This window comes from Staurois parvus, unplaced genomic scaffold (assembly GCF_062004578.1).
Source record: "Staurois parvus isolate SC_StPar_1 unplaced genomic scaffold, SC_StPar_1.0 ptg000834l, whole genome shotgun sequence".
Taxonomy (NCBI): Eukaryota; Metazoa; Chordata; class Amphibia; order Anura; family Ranidae; genus Staurois; species Staurois parvus.
The window spans coordinates 566232-587879 of NW_028318630.1; the positions used below are offsets into that span (position 1 = coordinate 566232).

The following is a 21648-nucleotide window of genomic DNA, read 5'->3' on the forward strand; positions in this document are numbered from 1 at the left end:
AGGAGTAGTCGATAAATAAACCAAAAGTCAGTAACAAGTAGTTGCAGGTTGAGATCAAGTAGAAGCATAGTCAATGAACAAGCCAAAAGGTCTATAGCAAGTGGTAGTGAATATATGGATGGCAGCAGGAGAGGAGCAAGATGTTGGCTGGAGAAGAGCACAATAATCTGGCAAACAGTGCATAGACATGGCCTAAATAGAAAGTTCATAGGAGGAGCAAGGAGTTGAAGTTTCACCAGAAACAAGATGCAAAGAAGGTTATCCAAGGGATCAGGCCAGGAGCTGTTCAGATCTTAGGTGGCTCAGTAAGAAAAGTCACTGTCAGGCACATCAGAGGTCCTAGGTTCAGATACAGATCCTCACAATATACCTATACCACCATGTAAGGATCTTGTAGCTTTTTTTCTGAGCTGCTACCAAGACACAGGCCTTATGTATCAATATGAACCCTTTCTGTATTTTGTCTGCTAAAAATTGTGTACCTAGGTCCTTTTCCTATGCAGAGATAAAATAGGGGATACTCGGGTTTGCATGGTCAAGCAGCATACCATAGAGTATGATAGGATATATAAAAAATAAGGTGTGTAGGTTCTTCCTGAAGGCATAGGGTTTAAAACAGGGTTAACTATTAAGGCTTTTCTGAAGATTGAATTGAGAAACCCACATAGCTGTTGACATTGGCACCGCTGTCTGTAAATTTGCGGTAGGTCCTGTAGCAAACTTGCTCATCAGAGTTGGAGCGGAGTTCTCCTTCAACCCTTTTTTCTCTTTTTTTTCGAGATATTTTCTATTTCTCAGCCCTCATTCCCTACCTCCCACCCTTCCTGAGAGGCAAATGTTATCTCCTGACAGATGGTGCGGGTCAACCAGGTTTGGTGCCAGTTGTCTGGGTAAACATGTAACCTTTCTCACCTACGTCTGATAAAGCAGCATTTCTCAGAGAATTGGGAAGCACTGACCCCAAAACTGTGTAAGCCCCCACATCATAAAACAGATAATAGCTTCTCTCCCGGACTTAAAAGAGAATTGAACATTCCTCAGGTCAACTGTGTGTTTCATGTCATGCATTATGAAGCTGTTAGTTTTAACTGAGTTTCCCACTGACCACTCCCAAAACGTGTAGTAAGAGCCCCCCTCCCCTTTGAGAGGGACTTTTAAGAAGAGACAAGTTAGAGTTTTGACACAGATCTCCCAGCGTAACATCAATCTACCACCTGGGGAGACCCTTTGCAACTTGGATCTGCAAACCCAGGCATACGGGCAAGTAACTTAACCCTGTAATCTTCTTCCTAATTATCTCTTTGCTGTGTCTTTATATACATATATATTTATTTTTGTGATATCTCTTTGTAAATATTGTATGGCACCTGTTTGACTCTTTTAGTAATAAATCTTTCTTTCTGAAAGTGTTAAACTGTTTCTAAGCGCTTACCTGCAATTCACGAATTCCTGCCTTTTGAAGAGACGCTACTGTGTTTGTTTACTCCCTGCCCAATTGACCATATTGGACAGGTGACTTTTCAATCATTATAGTGTATTTCTGACAGAGTCCGTCTTCTCTGTACATTTCAAGACGGTGGTGGCAGTGTGAAGGGTTAGTGGTGTAATTAACCCAACCCAGTAACAAGCGCATTCAGGCTGCAGGCACCGATTGTGGCCCATTAGCTGGACAATCGCTGTGCAGGGTGCAGCTGGGTGGAGCCTTGTTACGCGCGTCACACCGCGGTTTTAGATCGGCCGGTCCTTCGGTCACGAGTTTGGTGAGAAGGTCTGGGGTCTGACGCCGTGGGCATGACGTATTACTGTTAGTCGCGGTCGTGCGATTGTCGCATGTTTGTGGCGGCGACTGTGGATCCGTGACAGGTCCGAGGTTAGTGTAGAGAGAAATTTTTGATGTTTGTTATGAAAGGCACTTGTGACTGCAAGTTATCACATGGAAATGTATTGCCAAAAATTTGGTATCACAAATGTTTGGCAATAAATGTTCCTGCTTTTTGCATAATTTTGGTGTGCATCTGACACTTCTGTTACTCTACTCTCCTTACTGATTAGCCACATCATTAAAAGTGGTAGTTTATTTGCTTTGTATTAGACTTATGATTTTTTTATCATGGAAAAATGCACAAGTGTAAAGATCTCCCTCCTAGATTGTAACCTCGAAAGAGCAGGGCCCTCAATCCCCTCATGTTTTGCATTGTATTGGTATTGTTCTGTCACATGTTCTGTCCCCCTTTGTAATGTACAGCGCTGAGCGAACTATTGGCGCTTTATAAATACTGTATAATAATAATAATAATAATAAACAGCTATAAAAAGCTATAATGGAGGCAGAAATGCAATGCAAGAACAATACAAGTAGAGAAAGGTTAAAAGGGAAATAATAAATATTTTTTACATTTATAGGTATACATCAGAAGCGGTTGTTGATCTTCAGACCTCTTTGTCATGGATGTCACCTTATCAGCCAGGGCTACTAATATATAGCAGTGACTGTAATTTTCCTCGCACCTTACTCCTTGAATTTGCAGAGAGGAAGAGCCAGAAGATAACAGTATTCCCCATCAATACACCTGATGAGGAAATAGATGAACTGCTCATAAATGCCATGTCAGAGGTGAAAATAAATCTTAATAACATTATCTGTGTCAACTTTTCGGACCGTAGAAAACATCCATTTTCTTCACAAAACATTTTTTAGATTGTGTGATGGTTTAAAAATAAAATTATAAAGGTATATGCTACGTTTCGTTCTACAAGAATACTGTATATCAAAGGTTTACATTTAATTTCCCCTTACCAGCTTTTCAGTTGCCCTTGGTAGATGTCAATGACAATAGGGGCTTTTACACATGGACATCAACCCTGATTTAGAAAACAGAGGGCACATTATTATATGTAAGCATTTGCTAGTATCTGCAGAATGGCCACCAGTCACTTGTGATGAATGGAGTCTGTCATGCACACACACAGCACAGGTCAATACTGCAACATACTCAAATGAACCATTGCACAAAGATGTGCCTTATGTCAGTTGAAGTGCATTGCAGTGCTATCCTGTGTACTTTTTACAAAACCACTTCTATCCATAGATTATAAAGATAATTTTTAACCAAGAACACATGTCACAGTACATCAATGCCTGAAATAACACAAATGAAATGCTCTTTATGCACACTATGTCAGGCATGCAGAAGGTGGAAAAAGCTGTTTTTAGAGCCCCCAGATTGTAAACTTTGCATGGTTAATCACAACCTTAGGGATCCTGGAACAATACTATAAAAAGGTATGTTGTATAGGCTAAAAAAAAAAAAAAAAAAGGTTATTTTTTTGTTTATCGATTTTTTATATGTTATATCTACAAAAATTCAGCTTGACATCCAAATGTAATAATCTGCTTATGTCTGATGTAATTATTTAATAGGGTAGTTGGCTCTTCTTAGAGAACATTCAAAATTCTGCCAAGGTAATGATGTCATTTGGGGAGATCCTAAATTCAAAGAAGAACCCAGACAAAAACTTCCGCTTGTGGCTATCTGTTGAAGCCAGTGAAGAGCTGCCAACAAGACTGCTTCATTACACTGTAAAAACTATTGTGGATATGCCAATGGTAAAGAATACTTAAGTTTCATGTACAACAATGCACAACACCATGCATTGACTATCTTTTATATATAATGTAATTGATTCCTTGTTTCCTTTACAGAATATTAGAAGAGGAGTCATTCAGTCCTGGCAGTTTGTCAGCAATGAAACCCTGGTGTCAAGTCCTCGTCCTGAGTGGCCGGCATTGCTGCACAACCTGTGTTTTTTCCACTGTGCTAGCCGCTTAAGATCAATATATTCAGCAGGCTGGAATTGTCCAGACACAATGCGTTTTGGCTGTACAGAACTAAAGGTATGTACACTGTCCAGTACCAAAAGGGATAAACTGCAAACTAATAATAACTTATTGGTGTAAAGCAATAATATACACTGCTCAAAAAAAATTAAAGGAACACTTTGAAAACATATCAGATCCCAATGGGGAATCTGTATGGATATCTTTACTGATATGGACTGGGTAATGTGTTAGGGACGTAAGTATGCACATTGTTTGATAGAATCAAACAATTGTTTGATCAACCTCCAGAGGACTGAATTCAAAGACATCCCGAAAATCAAAGTGAAAAAATGATGCAGCAGGCTAGTCCATTTTGCTGAAATTTCATTGCAGCAACTCAAAATGGTACTCAGTAGTTTGAATAGCATTCTATTAGATTTAGGTCAGCAAACATGAGGACCATTCAATGGTATCAATTCCTTCATCCTCCAGGAACCGCCTGCATATTGTCCCCACATGAGGCCAGGCATTTTCATGCACCAGGAGGAACCCAGAACCCACTGCACCAGTGTATGGTCTGACAATGGGTCCAAGGATGTCATCCCGATACCTAATGGTAGTCAGGGTGCCATTGTCTAGCCTGTGGAGGTCTGTGCGTCCCTCCATGGATATGCCTCCCCAGACCATCACTGACCCACCACCAAAACGGTCATGCTGAATGATGTTACAGGCAGCATAACGTTCTCCACGGCTTCTCCAGACCCTTCCACATCTGTCACATGTGCTCAGGGTGAAGCTGCTCTCATTTGTGAAAAGCTCAGGGTGACAGTGGCAGACTTGCCAATTCTGGTGTTCAATGGCAAATACAAAAAGAGAGAAAGAAAAAAGGCTGCACACCTAGAAGGCTAACCTCAAAGGAATTTTATTATGCACCATAAACAGTTATAGGCCATTGGAGACATGACAATCCTTCATAACAGAGGACTCTACCCCCCCCCCCCCCCGAGATATCGAGAGGAAACCCTCAAGGATGGACCAGGGATAGAATTTGTCCACTGGGACTGACCTGACCCAACCCCCTAACACCCAACACCTGACACAAACCACCCCACCAGCCCTATCAACCCCCAGTACCCCCACAGGCACCCACAAGAAACCCTTCCATTGGATGGAGGATCCTCCAGTCCCACCACACCCCTCACAAAGGAGAGAGAGGAGCTGAGGGAGATAATACCAGCCCACTGACACCCCTAACCCTCCAACACCCACTAGATAGAAATGAGCCTATTACACACACCGGAGGCTCCTAGATGTGCCAACCATACAAATATTAAACACAACTAAACGACAGACATAAATGCATAATCATATAGCATTAGTATATATAGCAACATGCAGAGGTCAGTATGGCCATGGCCACTGGCCAAATAGGATAGCAGGGTATAAAGTCACTGTACAGGGCAAAAGCCTCAAAGTCCATGCAAGACGTGGTATAAATGATCTCTTGTATGACCAGAGCCAGATGAATTGAGGCAATGATGTAGGTAAGGCAATGACAGGTTATTCATGCAAAAGCTGTGAGAAAGTGAATGACACTGGTGCAGCCTGCTGAAATCGATCAGCTAATAGCCAACAAAGGTATGACAGCCATGGAGTGAGAATGGTCAGCTGGTAAGCGGGAGTCCAGTACTATAGTGCACGGTAGCCAGCCTATGTGATAGAGGGTATTGAAGGAGTAAATCAGCATCATGAATGTGTATGACCAGTCCAGCCTGTGATCTGCGATTTGTGATGACTAAGGTTGCATCACAAATCGCTAGCACTCACAGTCCAATGGGACCTCTGGGTCCTGTAATGATAAAGACTGAAATAACGGTGGGATCTCCAAGTCCAGCAAAGAATCTGCCTGCACTCCCGTGGATGGCTGCCAGTCCTACAATTCAAGTCTAGCAAATGGCCCAAGGATGGATGTATGGCTGTGGCAGGTCTAGGTATGCACCACAGCATGTGGAGAAAGCATGTGGATGTCAGGGGGAGGGGGGCAGCTGACGTGTTTCGTCCAGCCCATTTCCGAGACTTCTTCAGAGCAGTGTACTTGTTTATTTTATATATGTTTCCAAATTAGTTATCAGACTTAGAGAAAATGGGTAGTGAACATAATACTTCAAACTATTTTTACTATAAAAACATCCACTGACTGTTCTAGTGAAAGTTTAGGGACTAGCAGCTTCTCAGTCTTATTTTACTGTGACTCAGACTTCTTGTTCCTATGCTGCCAGTGACCAAATTATAGTAGCTGTAGCTTACTACAAAGCACTAGGGATGAGCTACTGGTTCAGCCCAAGGACAGGTTTTTATTTTTTTGCATGGGGTCCTCCTTGACATCCATACCAGATCCTCATCCCACTTTGTGTACAAATAGTACAAAGCAGTCTGAAGCTGTCATTTATCAAAAATGTAAGCTGCATTTTTTTCTAAACATCAGTTTTGCTGTAGCAAGTTGTATACGTTGCACAGATGTGCCACTTCACAGGCAGTTTATGGGCGTGCCCCACAAATGTTATTTAAAGGAATTCTTATATACAGTGTATCATTTAAGCATTATCAAAATTGCTCTCCTCCAAACGGAATTTAAAATTTTTTTCCTTCGTTTTAGTACACGTTGTCAAGGACAGTCCCCAGCCCTTCCATGTCATTTGTTTGATAGTGGCTAGCCTTTAGCTTAGGAAATGGCCATTATTGATTTGGCTCCCATGGCTTCAATTGGGTTTGGATTAGGTACCTAAACTTCAGTAATGTTTGGGAAATCTTTGCTGGACTGGACCCAGATACAGTCAGGTCCATAAATATTGGGACATCGACACAATTCTAACATTTTTGGCTCTATACACCACCACAATGGATTTGAAATGAAACAAACAAGATGTGCTTTAACCGCAGACTGTCAGCTTTAATTTGAGGGTATTTACATCCAAATCAGGTAAACGGTGTAGGAATTACAACAGTTTGCATATGTGCCTCCCACTTTTTAAGGGACCAAAAGTAATGGGACAATTGGCTTCTTAGCTGTTCCATGGCCAGGTGTGTGTTATTCCTTCATTATCCCAATTACAATGAGCAGATAAAAGGTCCAGAGTTCATTTCAAGTGTGCTATTTGCATTTGGAATCTGTTGCTGTCAACTCTCAAGATGAGATCCAAAGAGCTGTCACCATCAGTGAAGCAAGCCATCATTAGGCTGAAAAAATAAAACAAACCCATCAGAGAGATCGCAAAAACATTAAGCGTGGCTAAAACAACTGTTTGGAACATTCTTAAAAAGAAGGAACGCACCGGTGAGCTCAGCAACACCAAAAGACCCGGAAGACCACGGAAAACAACTGTGGTGGATGACCGAAGAATTCTTTCCCTTGTGAAGAAAACACCCTTCACAACAGTTGGCCAGATCAAGAACACTCTCCAGGAGGTAGGTGTATGTGTGTCAAAGTCAACAATCAAAAGAAGACTTCACCAGAGTGAATACAGAGGGTTCACCACAAGATGTAAACCATTGGTGAGAGTCAAAAACAGGAAGGCCAGATTAGAGTTTGCCAAACGACATCTAAAAAAGCCTTCACAGTTCTGGAACAACATCCTATGGACAGATGAGACCATGATCAACTTGTACCAGAGTGATGGGAAGAGAAGAGTATGGAGAAGGAAAGGAACTGCTCATGATCCTAAGCATACCACCTCATCAGTGAAGCATGGTGGTGTTAGTGTCATGGCGTGGGCATGTATGGCTGCCAATGGAACTGGTTATCTCGTATTTATTGATGATGTGACTGTTGACAAAAGCAGCAGGATGAATTCTGAAGTGTTACGGGCAATATTATCTGCTCATATTCAGCCAAATGCTTCAGAACTCATTGGATGCCGCTTCACAGTGCAGATGGACAATGACCCAAAGCATACTGCAAAAGCAACCAAAGAGTTTTTTAAGGGAAAGAAGTGGAATGTTATGCAATGGCCAAGTCAATCACCTGACCTGAATCCGATTGAGCATGCATTTCACTTGCTGAAGACAAAACTGAAGGGAAAATGCCTCAAGAACAAGCAGGAACTGAAGACAGTTGCAGTAGAGGCCTGGCAGAGCATCACCAGGGATGAAACCCAGCGTCTGGTGATGTCTATGCGTTCCAGACTTCAGGCTGTAATTGACTGCAAAGGATTTGCAACCAAGTATTAAAAAGTGAAAGTTTGATTCATGATTATTATTCTGTCCCATTACTTTTGGTCCCTTAAAAAGTGGGAGGCACATATGCAAACTGTTGTAATTCCTACACCGTTCACCTGATTTGGATGTAAATACCCTCAAATTAAAGCTGACAGTCTGCAGTTAAAGCACATCTTGTTCGTTTCATTTCAAATCCATTGTGGTGGTGTATAGAGCCAAAAATGTTAGAATTGTGTCGATGTCCCAATATTTATGGACCTGACTGTATATGTTAAGTTTACCATTACACTGAGCTTTATTTGCTCATTGCTGTCTGCGGTCTCTCACTAAAAGGCCAGGAGCAGCAATTCGATTGACTTTATATTTCTATGAAATGGACTTTACTTTAGTCTCAAACACTAGAACATGATATCAAAGTTGATTCACAGAACACAAATTGCTATAATATATATCTGAATTTTCTTATTATCAGGAGGGCATCAAAGTGCTTAAAGATGAATTTAAAGACAGTGATAATGAAGGTGGAGGAAAGGCTTTATCATGGACAGCCATGAGATATCTGTTATCAGAGGTATGTAAAATATATTTAAACAGTTTTCAGAAAAATCATAAACAATATAAAGAATGATAAAGCAATGCCCTGCTAAATACAAGTATGAGTTCTGTCTTGCCTGAAAATATCTATATTTACAGCCCAGCTCCAGGATCAAAGTACAGAAAGTAAAATACAGTCACATTTTGTCTCATCTAGACGAATGCTTGTGAGATTCGTCCAACAAATTTATTTTACATAGACCACTATGTGTTTATGATGAAACTGTCCTAGCAGGCATTTTAGAGTGATGGTGGCTTCCTATTCCATAAGGTTTTTATAGCTGTCTTAGTCCTTGTTGGGGAGATTCACCCTCTATAGTTGACTGGGACAGAAAATTTTGTGAAATTCAAAATTTTACAAAGAAATCTTACAACTGGGGAAACCTGTTACCGTTTCAACTGTTCGAGAAAACATTTCCCCTCCCTTGGGAAGATTTAAACGTTTTCTTTCTGCTCCTGTTTTCATAGATATCCCAGTATAAAGGGAGAGTTTAATTGACCAAACACTTCCAAAAGACCAATGCATGGTTATTGCGTTCCTGGCATAAGAAAGTAAAAGCGTGAAGGTGTTTTTTAACTTATGCTTCCCTGTGAATGGGTAAGAGGTGTTGTGGACCCTTTTATCAATCCCCCATTCAAGGAAAAGGGACAACAATTTATAAACCGGTCATCTCATGTGAATCCTGCTGTGCTTTAGCTGCACCCCATTTTAGGGCACCAGTGGTGTGGAAGAGCCAAGTATTTATCATTATCTTACTAGTGCTTTGAGAAGAGGGGTTTGGAGAACAGTAGCTATGTGTTAATAACCTTTAAATAGAAGTTATTTTCATAATGTATTTATAATTAGAGCAAGTTCACACTACAAAAACGCACTCCAGATGCATTCTGAATGTGTTTTTGCTTACAGTTCACACCACACTCTATTCTGGTGCGTTTGTGATGCATTTTGCTATGTTCCAATACAGCTCTGTACAGAGAAAAATGCAGCATATTCTACTTTTCTTTCTGCATCAGAAACTGGAACTGACTGCATTGGTGTGAACTAGGGACATTGGAATACATAGAAAACACTGTGCATGCATTTCTGATGTAGAGAAATACGCATTGGACTGAATTTGGTGTGAACCAGCCCTAAGTTATGATTTCTCTGCATGCCGTTTCAGTAGTTAAACAAGACTAGGGAAAAGATGCTAACTAGTGATGATGTTTAGGATTCTTTAAGTTATTCTGTAAACGCATTACCTCTTTCTATCCAAGATATATGACCTGGAATTTCTAGACAGCTGTTTTTCTGAGGAAAGAGGATTTCCTTTAATCTGAAGCAAAGTGCTTATAATAGATGGAAAATTGGAAGACATATAATAGCTCATATATAAAAGCATCCTCCTCTGTGTAGCTCATGATGGGCATTATATTATGTTCATTAATATATTGTTTACCAGTATTGTCCATACTGACGCCAGGCTGAAACTGTAATTGACAAGTATATGTACTGTATGTGAATTACATGATTACTGGAAAGCAGCAGTCGTTACAATATATTTTACATGCTCGGCATAATGATTTATCCACTAATGGATCCCATATATACCACTACCGTGAATAAAAAGTAATTGCACCATTCTAAGATTGTGAAGTATTCTTTTTTATCAGATTAATTATGGCTGCAATGTCTCAGATGATTTAGATATGACAGTTTTATCATCAATGATCGATTACTGGATTAGCATTAACTCTACAAAGCGAGACAATGAACTCACTAAATGTAAGTTTCTTTATTTTTATTTTAGCTTTGATAACCATATCTTTTACAAATGTATTGGCTTTGTAGTGTTTTTTTTTTTTCGTTTTAGAAGCTATTCGTAAATTTAAAAAGAGCAAGCAAGGGCTCGCTTAGATATACGGATAGGGGGAAGGCAGTAAAAATGCAAGATTAAGCCTTGTTTTTAGCACCCCCCCAACTGCCCCCTTTTAGGCATTGGCCAGGAGTGTTCACATACTTTGCTTCCAGGCCCTGGCAAAACGTAGATCACTTAGCCTAGAAGTTTGGCAAAATGTATCATTAGTATAAAAAATCAAAGGGTTTATTTAATAGGGCAATGCAAAGGGTAGCAGTTATGTACAAAGTTCAGTTATCCTAAACCGCCAATCACATTTGAGTTTGCTGAAATATGATCTGCAAAGAGTAAAGTTTACTGTGGATAAAGAAATCTGCATTGAAGGATATTTGTAGGTTGTGATTGTTGACCTTTCCACTGAAATTTCTAATTGCCTGGGTTTCACACTAATCCAGTGGCTTAATTATTTTCAAAGTCAGTGACAAGTGTGAAGATCAGGTGTTCTGACTACTGGCAGCATACGTTTTCCAGGTCAGCAAGTATTGAAGCCTAAAGCTGGCAATAGACTGATTAAAATTCAGCCAGTTCAGTAGGGGCCGGATGAACTTCGATCAGAGTGTGGCCATTTCTGCTTGACTTCTGTCAAAGGGACATGCTAGAAAACTATTGTAGATCAGCAACTGCAGCTAGTTGGGTTCCACTATTGGAATACAATCCCCTAGCAGTGAAGATTCCTCCATCCACCTCATCTGCCCTCTGACTGAACAAAAAACTACCTGTCTATGGTCAGCTGAAGACAGCAAAAAAGCTAGTATTTTTTTAAAGAGGTCAACAATGTCAACCTTTATATTTTAGCCCTATATTTTTTACATTTTGTTTCTTTGTCCATATGTGCGCTTGGAAGCCTTCCAAACGTTTGACTTCTTAATGCTCTGTTCTGTTCTTGTTATCTCATTAATTTGTGGTGTCTAGGTTTCACATAAAGTACTGTATTCAAATAAATATTACATACATTTATTCATGTTAATTTGTTTTTGACAGTAAAGTTCAAGATTCCGGCAGTTTTCTTTACCTCCGATATAAATCCTGGCTCTTTGAAACAAGCATTGGAATCTATCCCTCTGTATTCCCTGGATGCTCCAGAATCATTTCACATGCACTCGTCACCACTGGTAATAAATTTGCATCTTGTATACAGTATTACTCAGCACCACACATGATGTACCTAAACTGATACAGCTATCCCATAACTTCTTTTTTCAGGTTCCTTTCGGTGAACAAAACTATGTTATCACAAGGTTTAGCCAACTTTACGATTCTTGGTCTACATACAGGCATTGGGTCCAGTCTGCAAAAACAGCACAAACATCTCAAAAAGGTGCTTTAATGTATGTTAGGGTGTAGTGGAAACCCTGTACCCTTTACTATCCATATACTCTGTCTGGTTCTGAAGTTTATTGGAAACCCTGCACCCCTTACTACTCTTATACTCTATCTAGTCCTGATGTGTAGTGGAAACCCTGTACCCCTTACTATTCTTATACTCTATCTAGTCCTGATGTGTAGTGGAAACCCTGTACCCTTTACTATCCTTTTACTCAGTCCTGATGTGTATTAAAAACCCTGTACCCTTTACTATTCATATACTTTATCTAGTCCTGATGTGTAGTGGAAACCCTGTACCCCTTACTATTCTTATACTCTATCTAGTCCTGATGTGTAGTGGAAACTCTGTACCCTTTACTATCCTTTTACTCAGTCCTGATGTGTATTAGAAACCCTGTACCCTTTACTATTCTTATACTCTATCTAGTCCTCATGTGTAGTGGAAACAGTGGTGTATTTTGGTTTTGTGCTGCCCTAGGCAAAACTATATGTACTGTATGTTAGGGTGTAGTGGAAACCCTGTACTCTTTACTATTCTTATACTCTATCTAGTTATGATGTGTATTAAAAACCCTGTACCCCTTACAATTATTATACTCTATTTAGTCCTGATGTGTAGTGGAAACCCTGTACCCCTTACTATTCTTATACTCTATCTAGTCCTGATGTGTAGTGGAAACCCTGTACCCTTTACTATCCTTTTACTCAGTCCTGATGTGTATTAGAAACCCTGTACCCTTTTATTTTTTTATACTCTTATCTAATCCTGATGTGTAGTGGAAACAGTTGTATTTTGGTTTTGTGCTGCCCTAGGCAAAACTAAAATCGGGCACCCCTCTGCATCTAAATTTGTCCCACCCCTTCCTGTTTAATATCCACCCCCTTCATTTGTAAACCCCACCCCTTCTTCTTTAGGCTCCACCTCTTCCTGTTAAAGATCTGCCCACTGACAACGATGGGGCCACTATTCCTCCCACTGACAACAACCATGGGGCACTATTCCTCCCACTGACACTAATGATGGGGCACTATTCCTCCCACTGACACCAATGATGGGGCACTATTCCTCCCACTGACACCAATGATGCGTACATTGCTGTGCTGACCCCTGCTCCAGCCCACTGCCTCCTGGTCAATTGCCACTCAACTTCATTGATCCCCATTGTTTGCTCACCCATCCCGATCCATCATCACTAAGCAATGCTATCCCCTCTCCCATCCTGATCCAGCATCACTGATTATCCCAATCACTCCTTGGCCCAAGTGGGCACACTTTTATTAGATATTTGAAAAGGGACTGTTCAACAGTGCAACAGTGTTTCTACTTTGATCTTACCACTGATGGTAATTACATAAATCATAAATTACCAGTGATGTTGATTACATAAATAAAAGTGAATGTTTCCATGGAACCCCTTCATTCTTTGAGATTGTAAGCCCTAATGATCAGGGCCCTCTCATCCCTCTGCACTAGTGTGAACCTATCGTAAAGGCGTAATGGGCAATGTTTTTCCTTATGAAGGTTTAAATGGTAAACAAAATGGCATGTTATTTAGTGAATATATATTTATATTTCTGACATAAAATACTGCACCTTTTTCCACGGTGATGTTTGGAAGTGCATTTTTTGTATACTATACACACAATATATGTTAGAGGAAACATATGCATAGTAGTTAAATGACTAAGAATGTTGTGTTTTGTGTCTAGCTGTGAAACCTGTTTCTGTACAAGGTCTTCATACCCTTACCGCAACTGAATCTCTGGCCAATCCTCCTATTATGTACCTGCAAACAGTCAAGCTAGTAGAGGTTCATGATACATGTGCTTCTCTTCTCTCCAAAGTGCCACGTGGATGGAGTCGGGTATGTATCCAATGAGGTTACTATAAATGTGTAGGGCCCATTCCTGTTAAAATGTAACAGTAGAGGGTGACACATTTTTGTGTGGGATATTATCCTCACTCTGGGGCTATACTCAGGGTTGCTGCAAATGACATCTTTGTGATGAAAGAACTGGTAGGGAGCATTTTGATATAATCTATAGCCTAAAAGTTCTCACTTCTGCTGGCTCGAACTGTTTCATAGACAGGATGTGGTTCCACTCAGAAGGCAGTTGTGACCATCTTGGGATGGGTATAAAAAGACCTTTAATCCAACAGGATGATTTCCTGTGTGTATCAAGTAATAGAAACATAACTTAAAAAGAAACTGTTAAAGTATTTATAGGTTACAATATCTCTAGTAGCCATTTCATGAGCAGATGTTAGATCTAATTCAGCTGCATTAGATTTCAGGCCACTATACAAATAGTACTTTTTTTTTTAAATAAAAAGAAGTACATTTACTAAGGGACAATCCAAAGAAAATTCACCCATTATTAGTACACATACTAAAATTGGCTGGTCTCTTGTTGGCTGAAAGCTGAGCTTAATGGGTCCAACCTTTGGTTGCAATTGCTTGGTTGCAATTGCTTACTTTCACAATATCTAAAATAATAAAATAGCTGGACATTCCCTGTTCATATAGCAGTGATCTGTGCCCAGTGGGGCTACCTTGGACATGGTGTTAACATTTTGAACAAATTGTTGCTCTATTTACTACTATGAAATAAAAAAAAAACTAATTTTGGTTACTAAAGACTGTATGTACAAAAATAAAGCAGTTGTGTATTTCATTTCTTTACTTAAAGGATTTCATCAATGATCGTATAAAAAAACTTGGTGGAGATACCCCTTTCAACCTGTTTTTAAAGAAAGAACTGCAACACCTTACGTCAGTGTTGTCCGAAATTAGAAGGAGTTTACATGTGAGTATTATCATACTTTATGCAGTATAATACCTCATACAATAGGCTCAATCTCCAAAGCTTTAACTCAGGCTTAAGTATTTTTTAATTTAGCTATGTGTCTGTACTTTGCAAATCTCATTGGCTGAAAATAACCAACACTTAAAACAAAATAAGTATCCCTCTCCTGGTGTGTTGGCTTTGTGAATTGAGCCTCACATATCTCATTGTTGATAGAAGAAAACATGGCTGCTAAATCTGGACATAAACGATTCAAATCTTGACCAGTTCAGCAGGGACCAGCTGAGATTTGAACCATGTATGGGCAGGGTGAATGTACTCAAGTTGATCAATCAACTTGGGTACAACCAGCCTGTCGGATTTTACAAGTGATTATTGCTAGCAGCTATTATAGCCGCTAGCAGTAATCACTGTGTTCTCTGAGTGGGGACAGATCCTCCCACCAGGAGAACACAATGACTGCACGGGAGGAATCGGGCATCAACACTGACTCTGCTGATGGAGGAATCAAGCAATTTTCTTTCAACCACAGGTTTCAGGAAAGGAAATCACTCAACCTATGGCCTGCTCAAGTATATATGGGCACTATGTACCATGGGCAGACTGTGACACAGCCTTTACTCATAGTGAAAATCGAGAGCAGATGCCATTTTCCATTGGAAATTCCTTAGAACTTTGTAGTGGAGTGCTATAATGAATGCATGTATCAGGTGGCACAAAAATGTGTGAATGAATGTAAGACAAGTTCATGACCAGCTATACTTTATTATTATTTTAGCAAAGCATAAAGAAGAATTAATGTCTCATTAGGGCTTTACTTTTATTTTGTTTTCTGTAGGTAATAAAGGATTCCCTTGAATCATCAGACACATTAGGTGATCAACTATCTGACCCCAATGCTATCACAATTGTGCATGATCTATATCTTAAGAAAGCTCCCACACAGTGGTTCAAGATGGAATGGAGCTTCCCCTGTCCATCCGATTGGTCTATTTCATCTTGGATACAAGATGTGCAGCAGAGAGTAGCTCACTTTGAGAAGATACTCCAATTGGTAAATACAGCAAAGAATCCCTCTATTTCCTCTTTGTACCAAATTGTATTGTAACTGTAATGTCTACCTTCAATTTGTAAAGCACTGCACAAACTGTTAGCGCTATATAAATCCTGTATAATAATAATATACAGTATAATGCATATTGTTTTATTCTCTAGAGAATTATGCTCTTTAAATCCAAATTTCTTAATTATATTTTCTTGATTGGCCAATTAAACCATGACACTGAAGCATTATATTGCTGTTAACTATGACTTTTTGTGCTTTTGTTAATTTCATACTGTCATTTCAATTTATTCCTAAATCACCAGGGGCGTGAAAAAATGCCAACATACTGGCTTGGTGCATTTCATAATCCTAAGGGTCTACTCTCTCTTCTTAAACAAGAAGCAATTCGCAGATACTCGGCGAGAACTGGAAATGCAGAATCGGTAGCGTTTAAAACGGAAATAACACAGAGAGACAAAGAACATGTAAGTGATGTGTAATTGTAATTTGGCAATGTATTCTAATGTATTGTGTATAAAGCTGAAGTAGAAATCTGTTTATATGGTGTATGCCCCACCCCGCATATCATGAGCATAAACATTTCTGTGTTTATTACACACATTATTTTAGACCTAGTAGTGATGTCATCACTGGTTCTCTATGCAATGCAGGCAGATCGTGGCTTTTGGGAGGGGCTAGCAAAGTGTTATACATAACTTCCTGAAAACATCTCAACACCCCAGCTCAGTACTCATGTGCTGATGCAAGATGTGGGCTGGTATTTGGGAGGATTTCTGCAAATGTCACAATGCCTTGACAGGTGGCTGTCAGTGTGTTGGCATTCTTAGGCTGTCTTTGCATGTAAACTGCTCTAGGTTGAGCTCTATGGTTTCAAGAGCACAAATCCAATTAATGATCGGGGCAGGCTTGGACCAGTAAGGCTGGAAGGACAAGGACTAGATGATGCTGGATGTCACCCAGCTAGGAAATGGGATGGACTTTATCTGACTTGCAGCAGCTTCTAATGCACACTGTGTGAAGCTTTCATTGTGCACTGAAATCAGAGAAAGCATTTCTAGTAGAGGAAAAGAGCTGGTAGAAGTTGTTTTAAGGATAACTGTACTTTTAGTATAGATATATTTTTGAATAAACCCCTCTCCCCCATTCCTCCCTAATTGTTTACTTACCTGTACATGTTGCTTGTAATTCTTCACTATGTGGGCTTCTGGAAGCTGCATAATCTCCTCGCAAAAGGGGGCTATGTGTGTACAGTAAAATATGAAAACAAAAGCCATCCACCATTGAGGTCTCCATGTGTGGCCTTGCTGGCAAGGAGACTTTTTGGGCTGTGGTAATAGTGCAAAAATGGAAAGGCTGCAGTGACCCCAGACAGGCCACCAGTTAAACTGGGCTTTTAACATGAGGTATGCAAATATTGAATCGTTATTAATGCAGAAACAGGCAATGGATACATTTTAACTATCCTTTTAATAGAAACATAAATTTAACTGATACCAGTGGTGCCACATCACCACTTTAATGCACATACAACAAAGGTATTACAACTGACATCTTTTCACCCTTTTTTACAGTGGATATAAAAAGTCTACACACCCCTGTTAAAATGTCAGGTTTCTGTGATGTAAAAAAAAAAAAAAGACAAAGATAAATCATTTCATAACTTTTTCTGCCTTTAATGTGACCTATAAACTGTACAACTCCGCTGAACAACAAACTGAAATCTTTTCGGTGGAGGGAAGTAAAAATAAAAAACTAAAATAATATGGTTGCATAAGTGTGCACACCCTAAACTAATACTTTGTTGAAGCACCTTTTGATTTTATTCCAGCACTCCGTCTTTTTGGATATGAGTCTATCAGCATGGCACATCTTGACTTGGCAACATTTGCCCACTCTTCCTTGCAAAAACACTCCAAATCTGTCAGATTCCGAAGGCATCTCCTGTGCACAGCCCTCTTCAGATCATCCCAGATTTTTGATTGGATCCAGGTCTGGGCTCTGGCAGGGTCATTCCAAAACTTTAATCTTCTGGTGAAGCCATTCCTTTGAGTATGGAAGTATGCTTTGGGACGTTATGCTGAAAGATGAAGTTCCTCTTCATGTTCAGCTTTCTAGCAGAAGCCTGAAGGTTTTGTGCCAATATTGACTGGTATTTGGAACTGTTCATAATTCCCTCTACCTTGTCTAAGGCCCCAGTTCCAGGTGAAGAAAAACAGCCCCAAAGCATGATGCTGCCACCACCATGCTTCACTGTGGGTATGGTGTTCTTTTGGTGATGTGCAGTGCTGTTTTTGCACCAAACATATCTTTTGGAAGTATGGCCAAAAAGTTAAACTTGGTTTCATCAGACCATAACACATTTTCCCACATGCTTTTGGGAGACTTCAGATATGTTTTTCCAAAATTTAGCCGGGCTTGGATGTTTTTCTTCGTAAGAAAAGGCTTTCCTCTTGCCACTCTACCCCATAGCCCAGAAATATGAAGAATACGGAAGATTGTTGTCACATGTCCCACACAGCCAGTACTTGCCAGATATTTCTGCAGCTCCTTTAATGTTGCTGTAGACCTCTTGGCAGTCTCTCAGACCAGTTTTCTTCAAGTCTTTTTATCAATTTTGGAGAGACGTCCAGTTCTTGGTAATGTCACTGTTGTGCCATATTTTCTCTACTTGACGAGGACTGTCTTCACTGTGTTCCATGGTATATCTAATGCCTTGGAAATTCTGTTGTACCCTTCTCCTGGCTGATACCTTTTAACAATGAGATCCCTCGAATGCTTTGGAAGCTCTCTGCGGACCATGGTTTTTGCTGTAGGATGGGACTAAGAAAATGTCAGGAAAGACCTATTAGAACAGATGAACTTTATTTGGGGTTAATCAGAGGCACTTTAAATTATGGAAGGTGTGTACTGACTCCTATTTAACATGATTTTGAATGTGATTGCTTAATTCTGAACACAGCTACATCCCCAGTTATAAGAGGGTGTGCACACTTATGCAACCACATTATTTTAATTTTTTATGTTTACTTCCCCCCCTAAAAAAAGTTCTGTTTGTTTTTCAGTTAAGTTGTACAGTTTATAGGTCACATTAAAAGGTGGAAAAAAAGTTCTGAAATGATTTATCTGTCTCATTTGTTTACATCACAGAAACCTGACATTTTAACAGGGGTGTGTAGACTTTTTATATCCACTATATATATATTGAGCCATATGTATTATGGATTTTGCTCCAAAAAACTGAAGTATATATGACCTCAGTCCATTTCCATTTTTAAGTGCATTTCTGCATGGCCTGAACTGTTGGCAGCTGTGCCAAACCACCCCAGTAACAGAATACCATGTGACTAATTATTATATGTTTCTTGCATTGACTAACCAGGATTACATTTTCATTTTAGATTCGAGATCCACCCCATGAAGGTATGTTTGTATACGGAGTCCACATCTGGGGAATATTCTGGAACAAAACTGATGGAGAGATTGTGGATTTCCCACAGAAGAGTCTAAACACATTACCCGTCATCCATGTACAGTGTTTGCCCACCTCTGAAAAACATGGCATTAATGATAACCCAAAAATGCCAGATGTCTTCATGTGTCCAGTGTACCGCTCTTTAACATCTGACAGACAGCCTGTTTTTGCTCTAGACATCCATAAAGAAAACATTGCCGGCTCTCGATGGGCTCTCCGAGGCATGAAAGCAACTATACATCCATTCTGATAGATTAACATTTGGGAACTTAATGCTTAACCGTTTCAATACCGTGCAATTTTACACCTTCCTGCCCAGGCCAGTTTTCACGTTTCAGCGCTCTCACACTTTGAATGACAATTGCGCGGTCATACAACATTGTACCCAAACTAAAATTTTATCATTTTCTTCACACAACCAGAGCTTTCTTTTGGTGGTATTTAATCACGGCTGAGGTTTTTATTTTTTGCTAAATTAACAAAAAAAGACCAAAAATTTTGAAAAAAAAACACGTTTTTCTTTGTTTCTGTTATAAAAGTTTACAAATAAATAATTGTTCTTCATAAATTTAGGCCGAGATGTATTCTGCTACATGTCTTTGGTGAAAAAAACCCAAATTAGGATGTATTATTTAGTCTGTAGGAAAGTTATAGCGTTTACAAACTATGGTATAGATCTGAATATTGATCAATCCTGAAGTACTGACAGCCAATCTAATTTCTTGAGGTCCAAGAATGTCAGAACAGTACAGATATCCCCCAAATGACCCCTTTTTGCAGAGTAGACAGTCCGATGTACTTCATAAGAGGAATGGCGAGTTTTTTGAAGTTGTATTTTTTTTGTCATAATTTTTCAGAAAATTAAAAAAATTATTTTCACTATTTTTTTTTTTGTACATACTGTCACCAGTGCAGTACAGCGTCATCATATAACTGGCATGGCGGTGAACAGGGACACTGACTGGTGACAGTATGAAAAAATAAATACATTTTTTTAAAAAATTTTTTATTATTTTTAATTTTTTATTACATTTTTTTAAAAAAAATTTTAAGATTTTTTTTCATATTTTACTATGACCAAAGTAGTACAATGTTACAATAGTAACATTGTACTACTTTGGGGAAGTGATCAGTATTTTTTTTTTTTTTACACAATTTGCTTATAGCAAAGAATTACTTTGCTATAAGCAAGCATTTACTTGAATGAAATCGATTCATTCAGGTTTTTTTTTTTTTGTGCTTAGCTGTGATTTGGTCACAGCTAATCACATGACATGTGCATGTGATTAGCTGTGACCATTCACAGCTAGGCACTAGTATACAATGGATGGCATGAATGAAGCCATCCATTGTATACAACTGTCATGTGACCTGCTGTGATTGGTCACAGCAGGTCACATGGTACCAGCAACGGGGGCCGGTACTCAGATCTGTCATCGGCCGTGTCCGAGGTACACGGCCTACGACAGATCGCGCCGCTGCAAGGCTCTGCATTAGCGCAAACTGCGCATGTGCGGGTGCACGCCATTTGGAATGCCGATGCACTTTTGAAGCCGCCAAACGGCCATTGGCTGGGCGGCTAATGGTTAAGGACTTGTTCACATCATACGTGCATGAAAACTGACGCAGATTTCACTTGCAGAGATATGCACCTTACAGATTCCTGTGCAGAAAAAATGTGCATGTGATACTAATGTTGTGGTGTGAACAGGGCACATAGAGAACAATTTATTTTGTTGTGTCCTTGCAGAACGCATGCAGAAAATCTGACATCTCTGCACCATGGTGTAAACAAGGCCTAAAGCAGAGAGTTGCTTGATATTCTGTGTTTCAGTGTGTAGAAAGACTTCATTCTTGTACCATAAAAAATAAACACTATTTATGTAAACAGGCATTGGGGGCAGATTTTACTTCTTTGCAGCATATGGGTTTATAAAAATCTTGGAATAAGGTATGTCATAGTTAATAGAAGTTAATGTATATTAGACATGGTCCAGAATTAATTCTTATAAGAGCTTTAGATCTTAAGCCCAGGTAGCTAATCCCTTACCATTCTGAGAGGTTTATTTCTAATCTTAGCTATGCATTTCTAATTATTGCAATGGATATACACCTTCCCTGTCTCCATAAAGTTTGTTCAGGCGCCTGAAATGGACATGCTAATTGTGCAAGGGTACAATATTTTATCCATTTTTAGCTTTGTGCGTCTCTCTGCTAGTAAATTGTGTCCTCCATCAGCTTCTGCCTGGTAAACATCGCACCATATGCAGTGCTCGGATTCTGCTCCCTCCCCACCCTAGCTATGAAACATTCGTCACAGGTTAATGCATCTCGGAAAGCTTGTGCTGGCCTCCTGCCTCAGAACTGCATTAGTAGTGTCTCACCAATACTAATACCGGAATGTGATGGCACACATTTGAGGGGCTAATCAAACACAAAACAAGAAGGG

The 21648-nt window shown here is 39.6% G+C and overlaps 1 protein-coding gene across 1 annotated transcript in view; it reads left to right on the plus strand.

The window, feature by feature from the left end:
• The window catches only part of LOC149443738 (dynein axonemal heavy chain 5-like), a 291780-nt gene extending 272009 nt beyond the window's left edge, over positions 1-19771 (plus strand). The window contains exons 95-106 of the mRNA XM_089655345.1: positions 2404-2614; positions 3422-3607; positions 3704-3895; positions 8508-8606; positions 10283-10394; positions 11509-11639; positions 11731-11845; positions 13564-13718; positions 14545-14661; positions 15500-15715; positions 16030-16191; positions 19126-19771. Coding sequence (XP_089511471.1) covers positions 2404-2614; positions 3422-3607; positions 3704-3895; positions 8508-8606; positions 10283-10394; positions 11509-11639; positions 11731-11845; positions 13564-13718; positions 14545-14661; positions 15500-15715; positions 16030-16191; positions 19126-19449 — 2020 coding nt within the window. The 3' untranslated portion in view covers positions 19450-19771. The remainder of the gene's footprint in view (positions 1-2403; positions 2615-3421; positions 3608-3703; positions 3896-8507; positions 8607-10282; positions 10395-11508; positions 11640-11730; positions 11846-13563; positions 13719-14544; positions 14662-15499; positions 15716-16029; positions 16192-19125) is intronic.
• The last annotated feature ends 1877 nt before the right edge of the window (positions 19772-21648 follow it).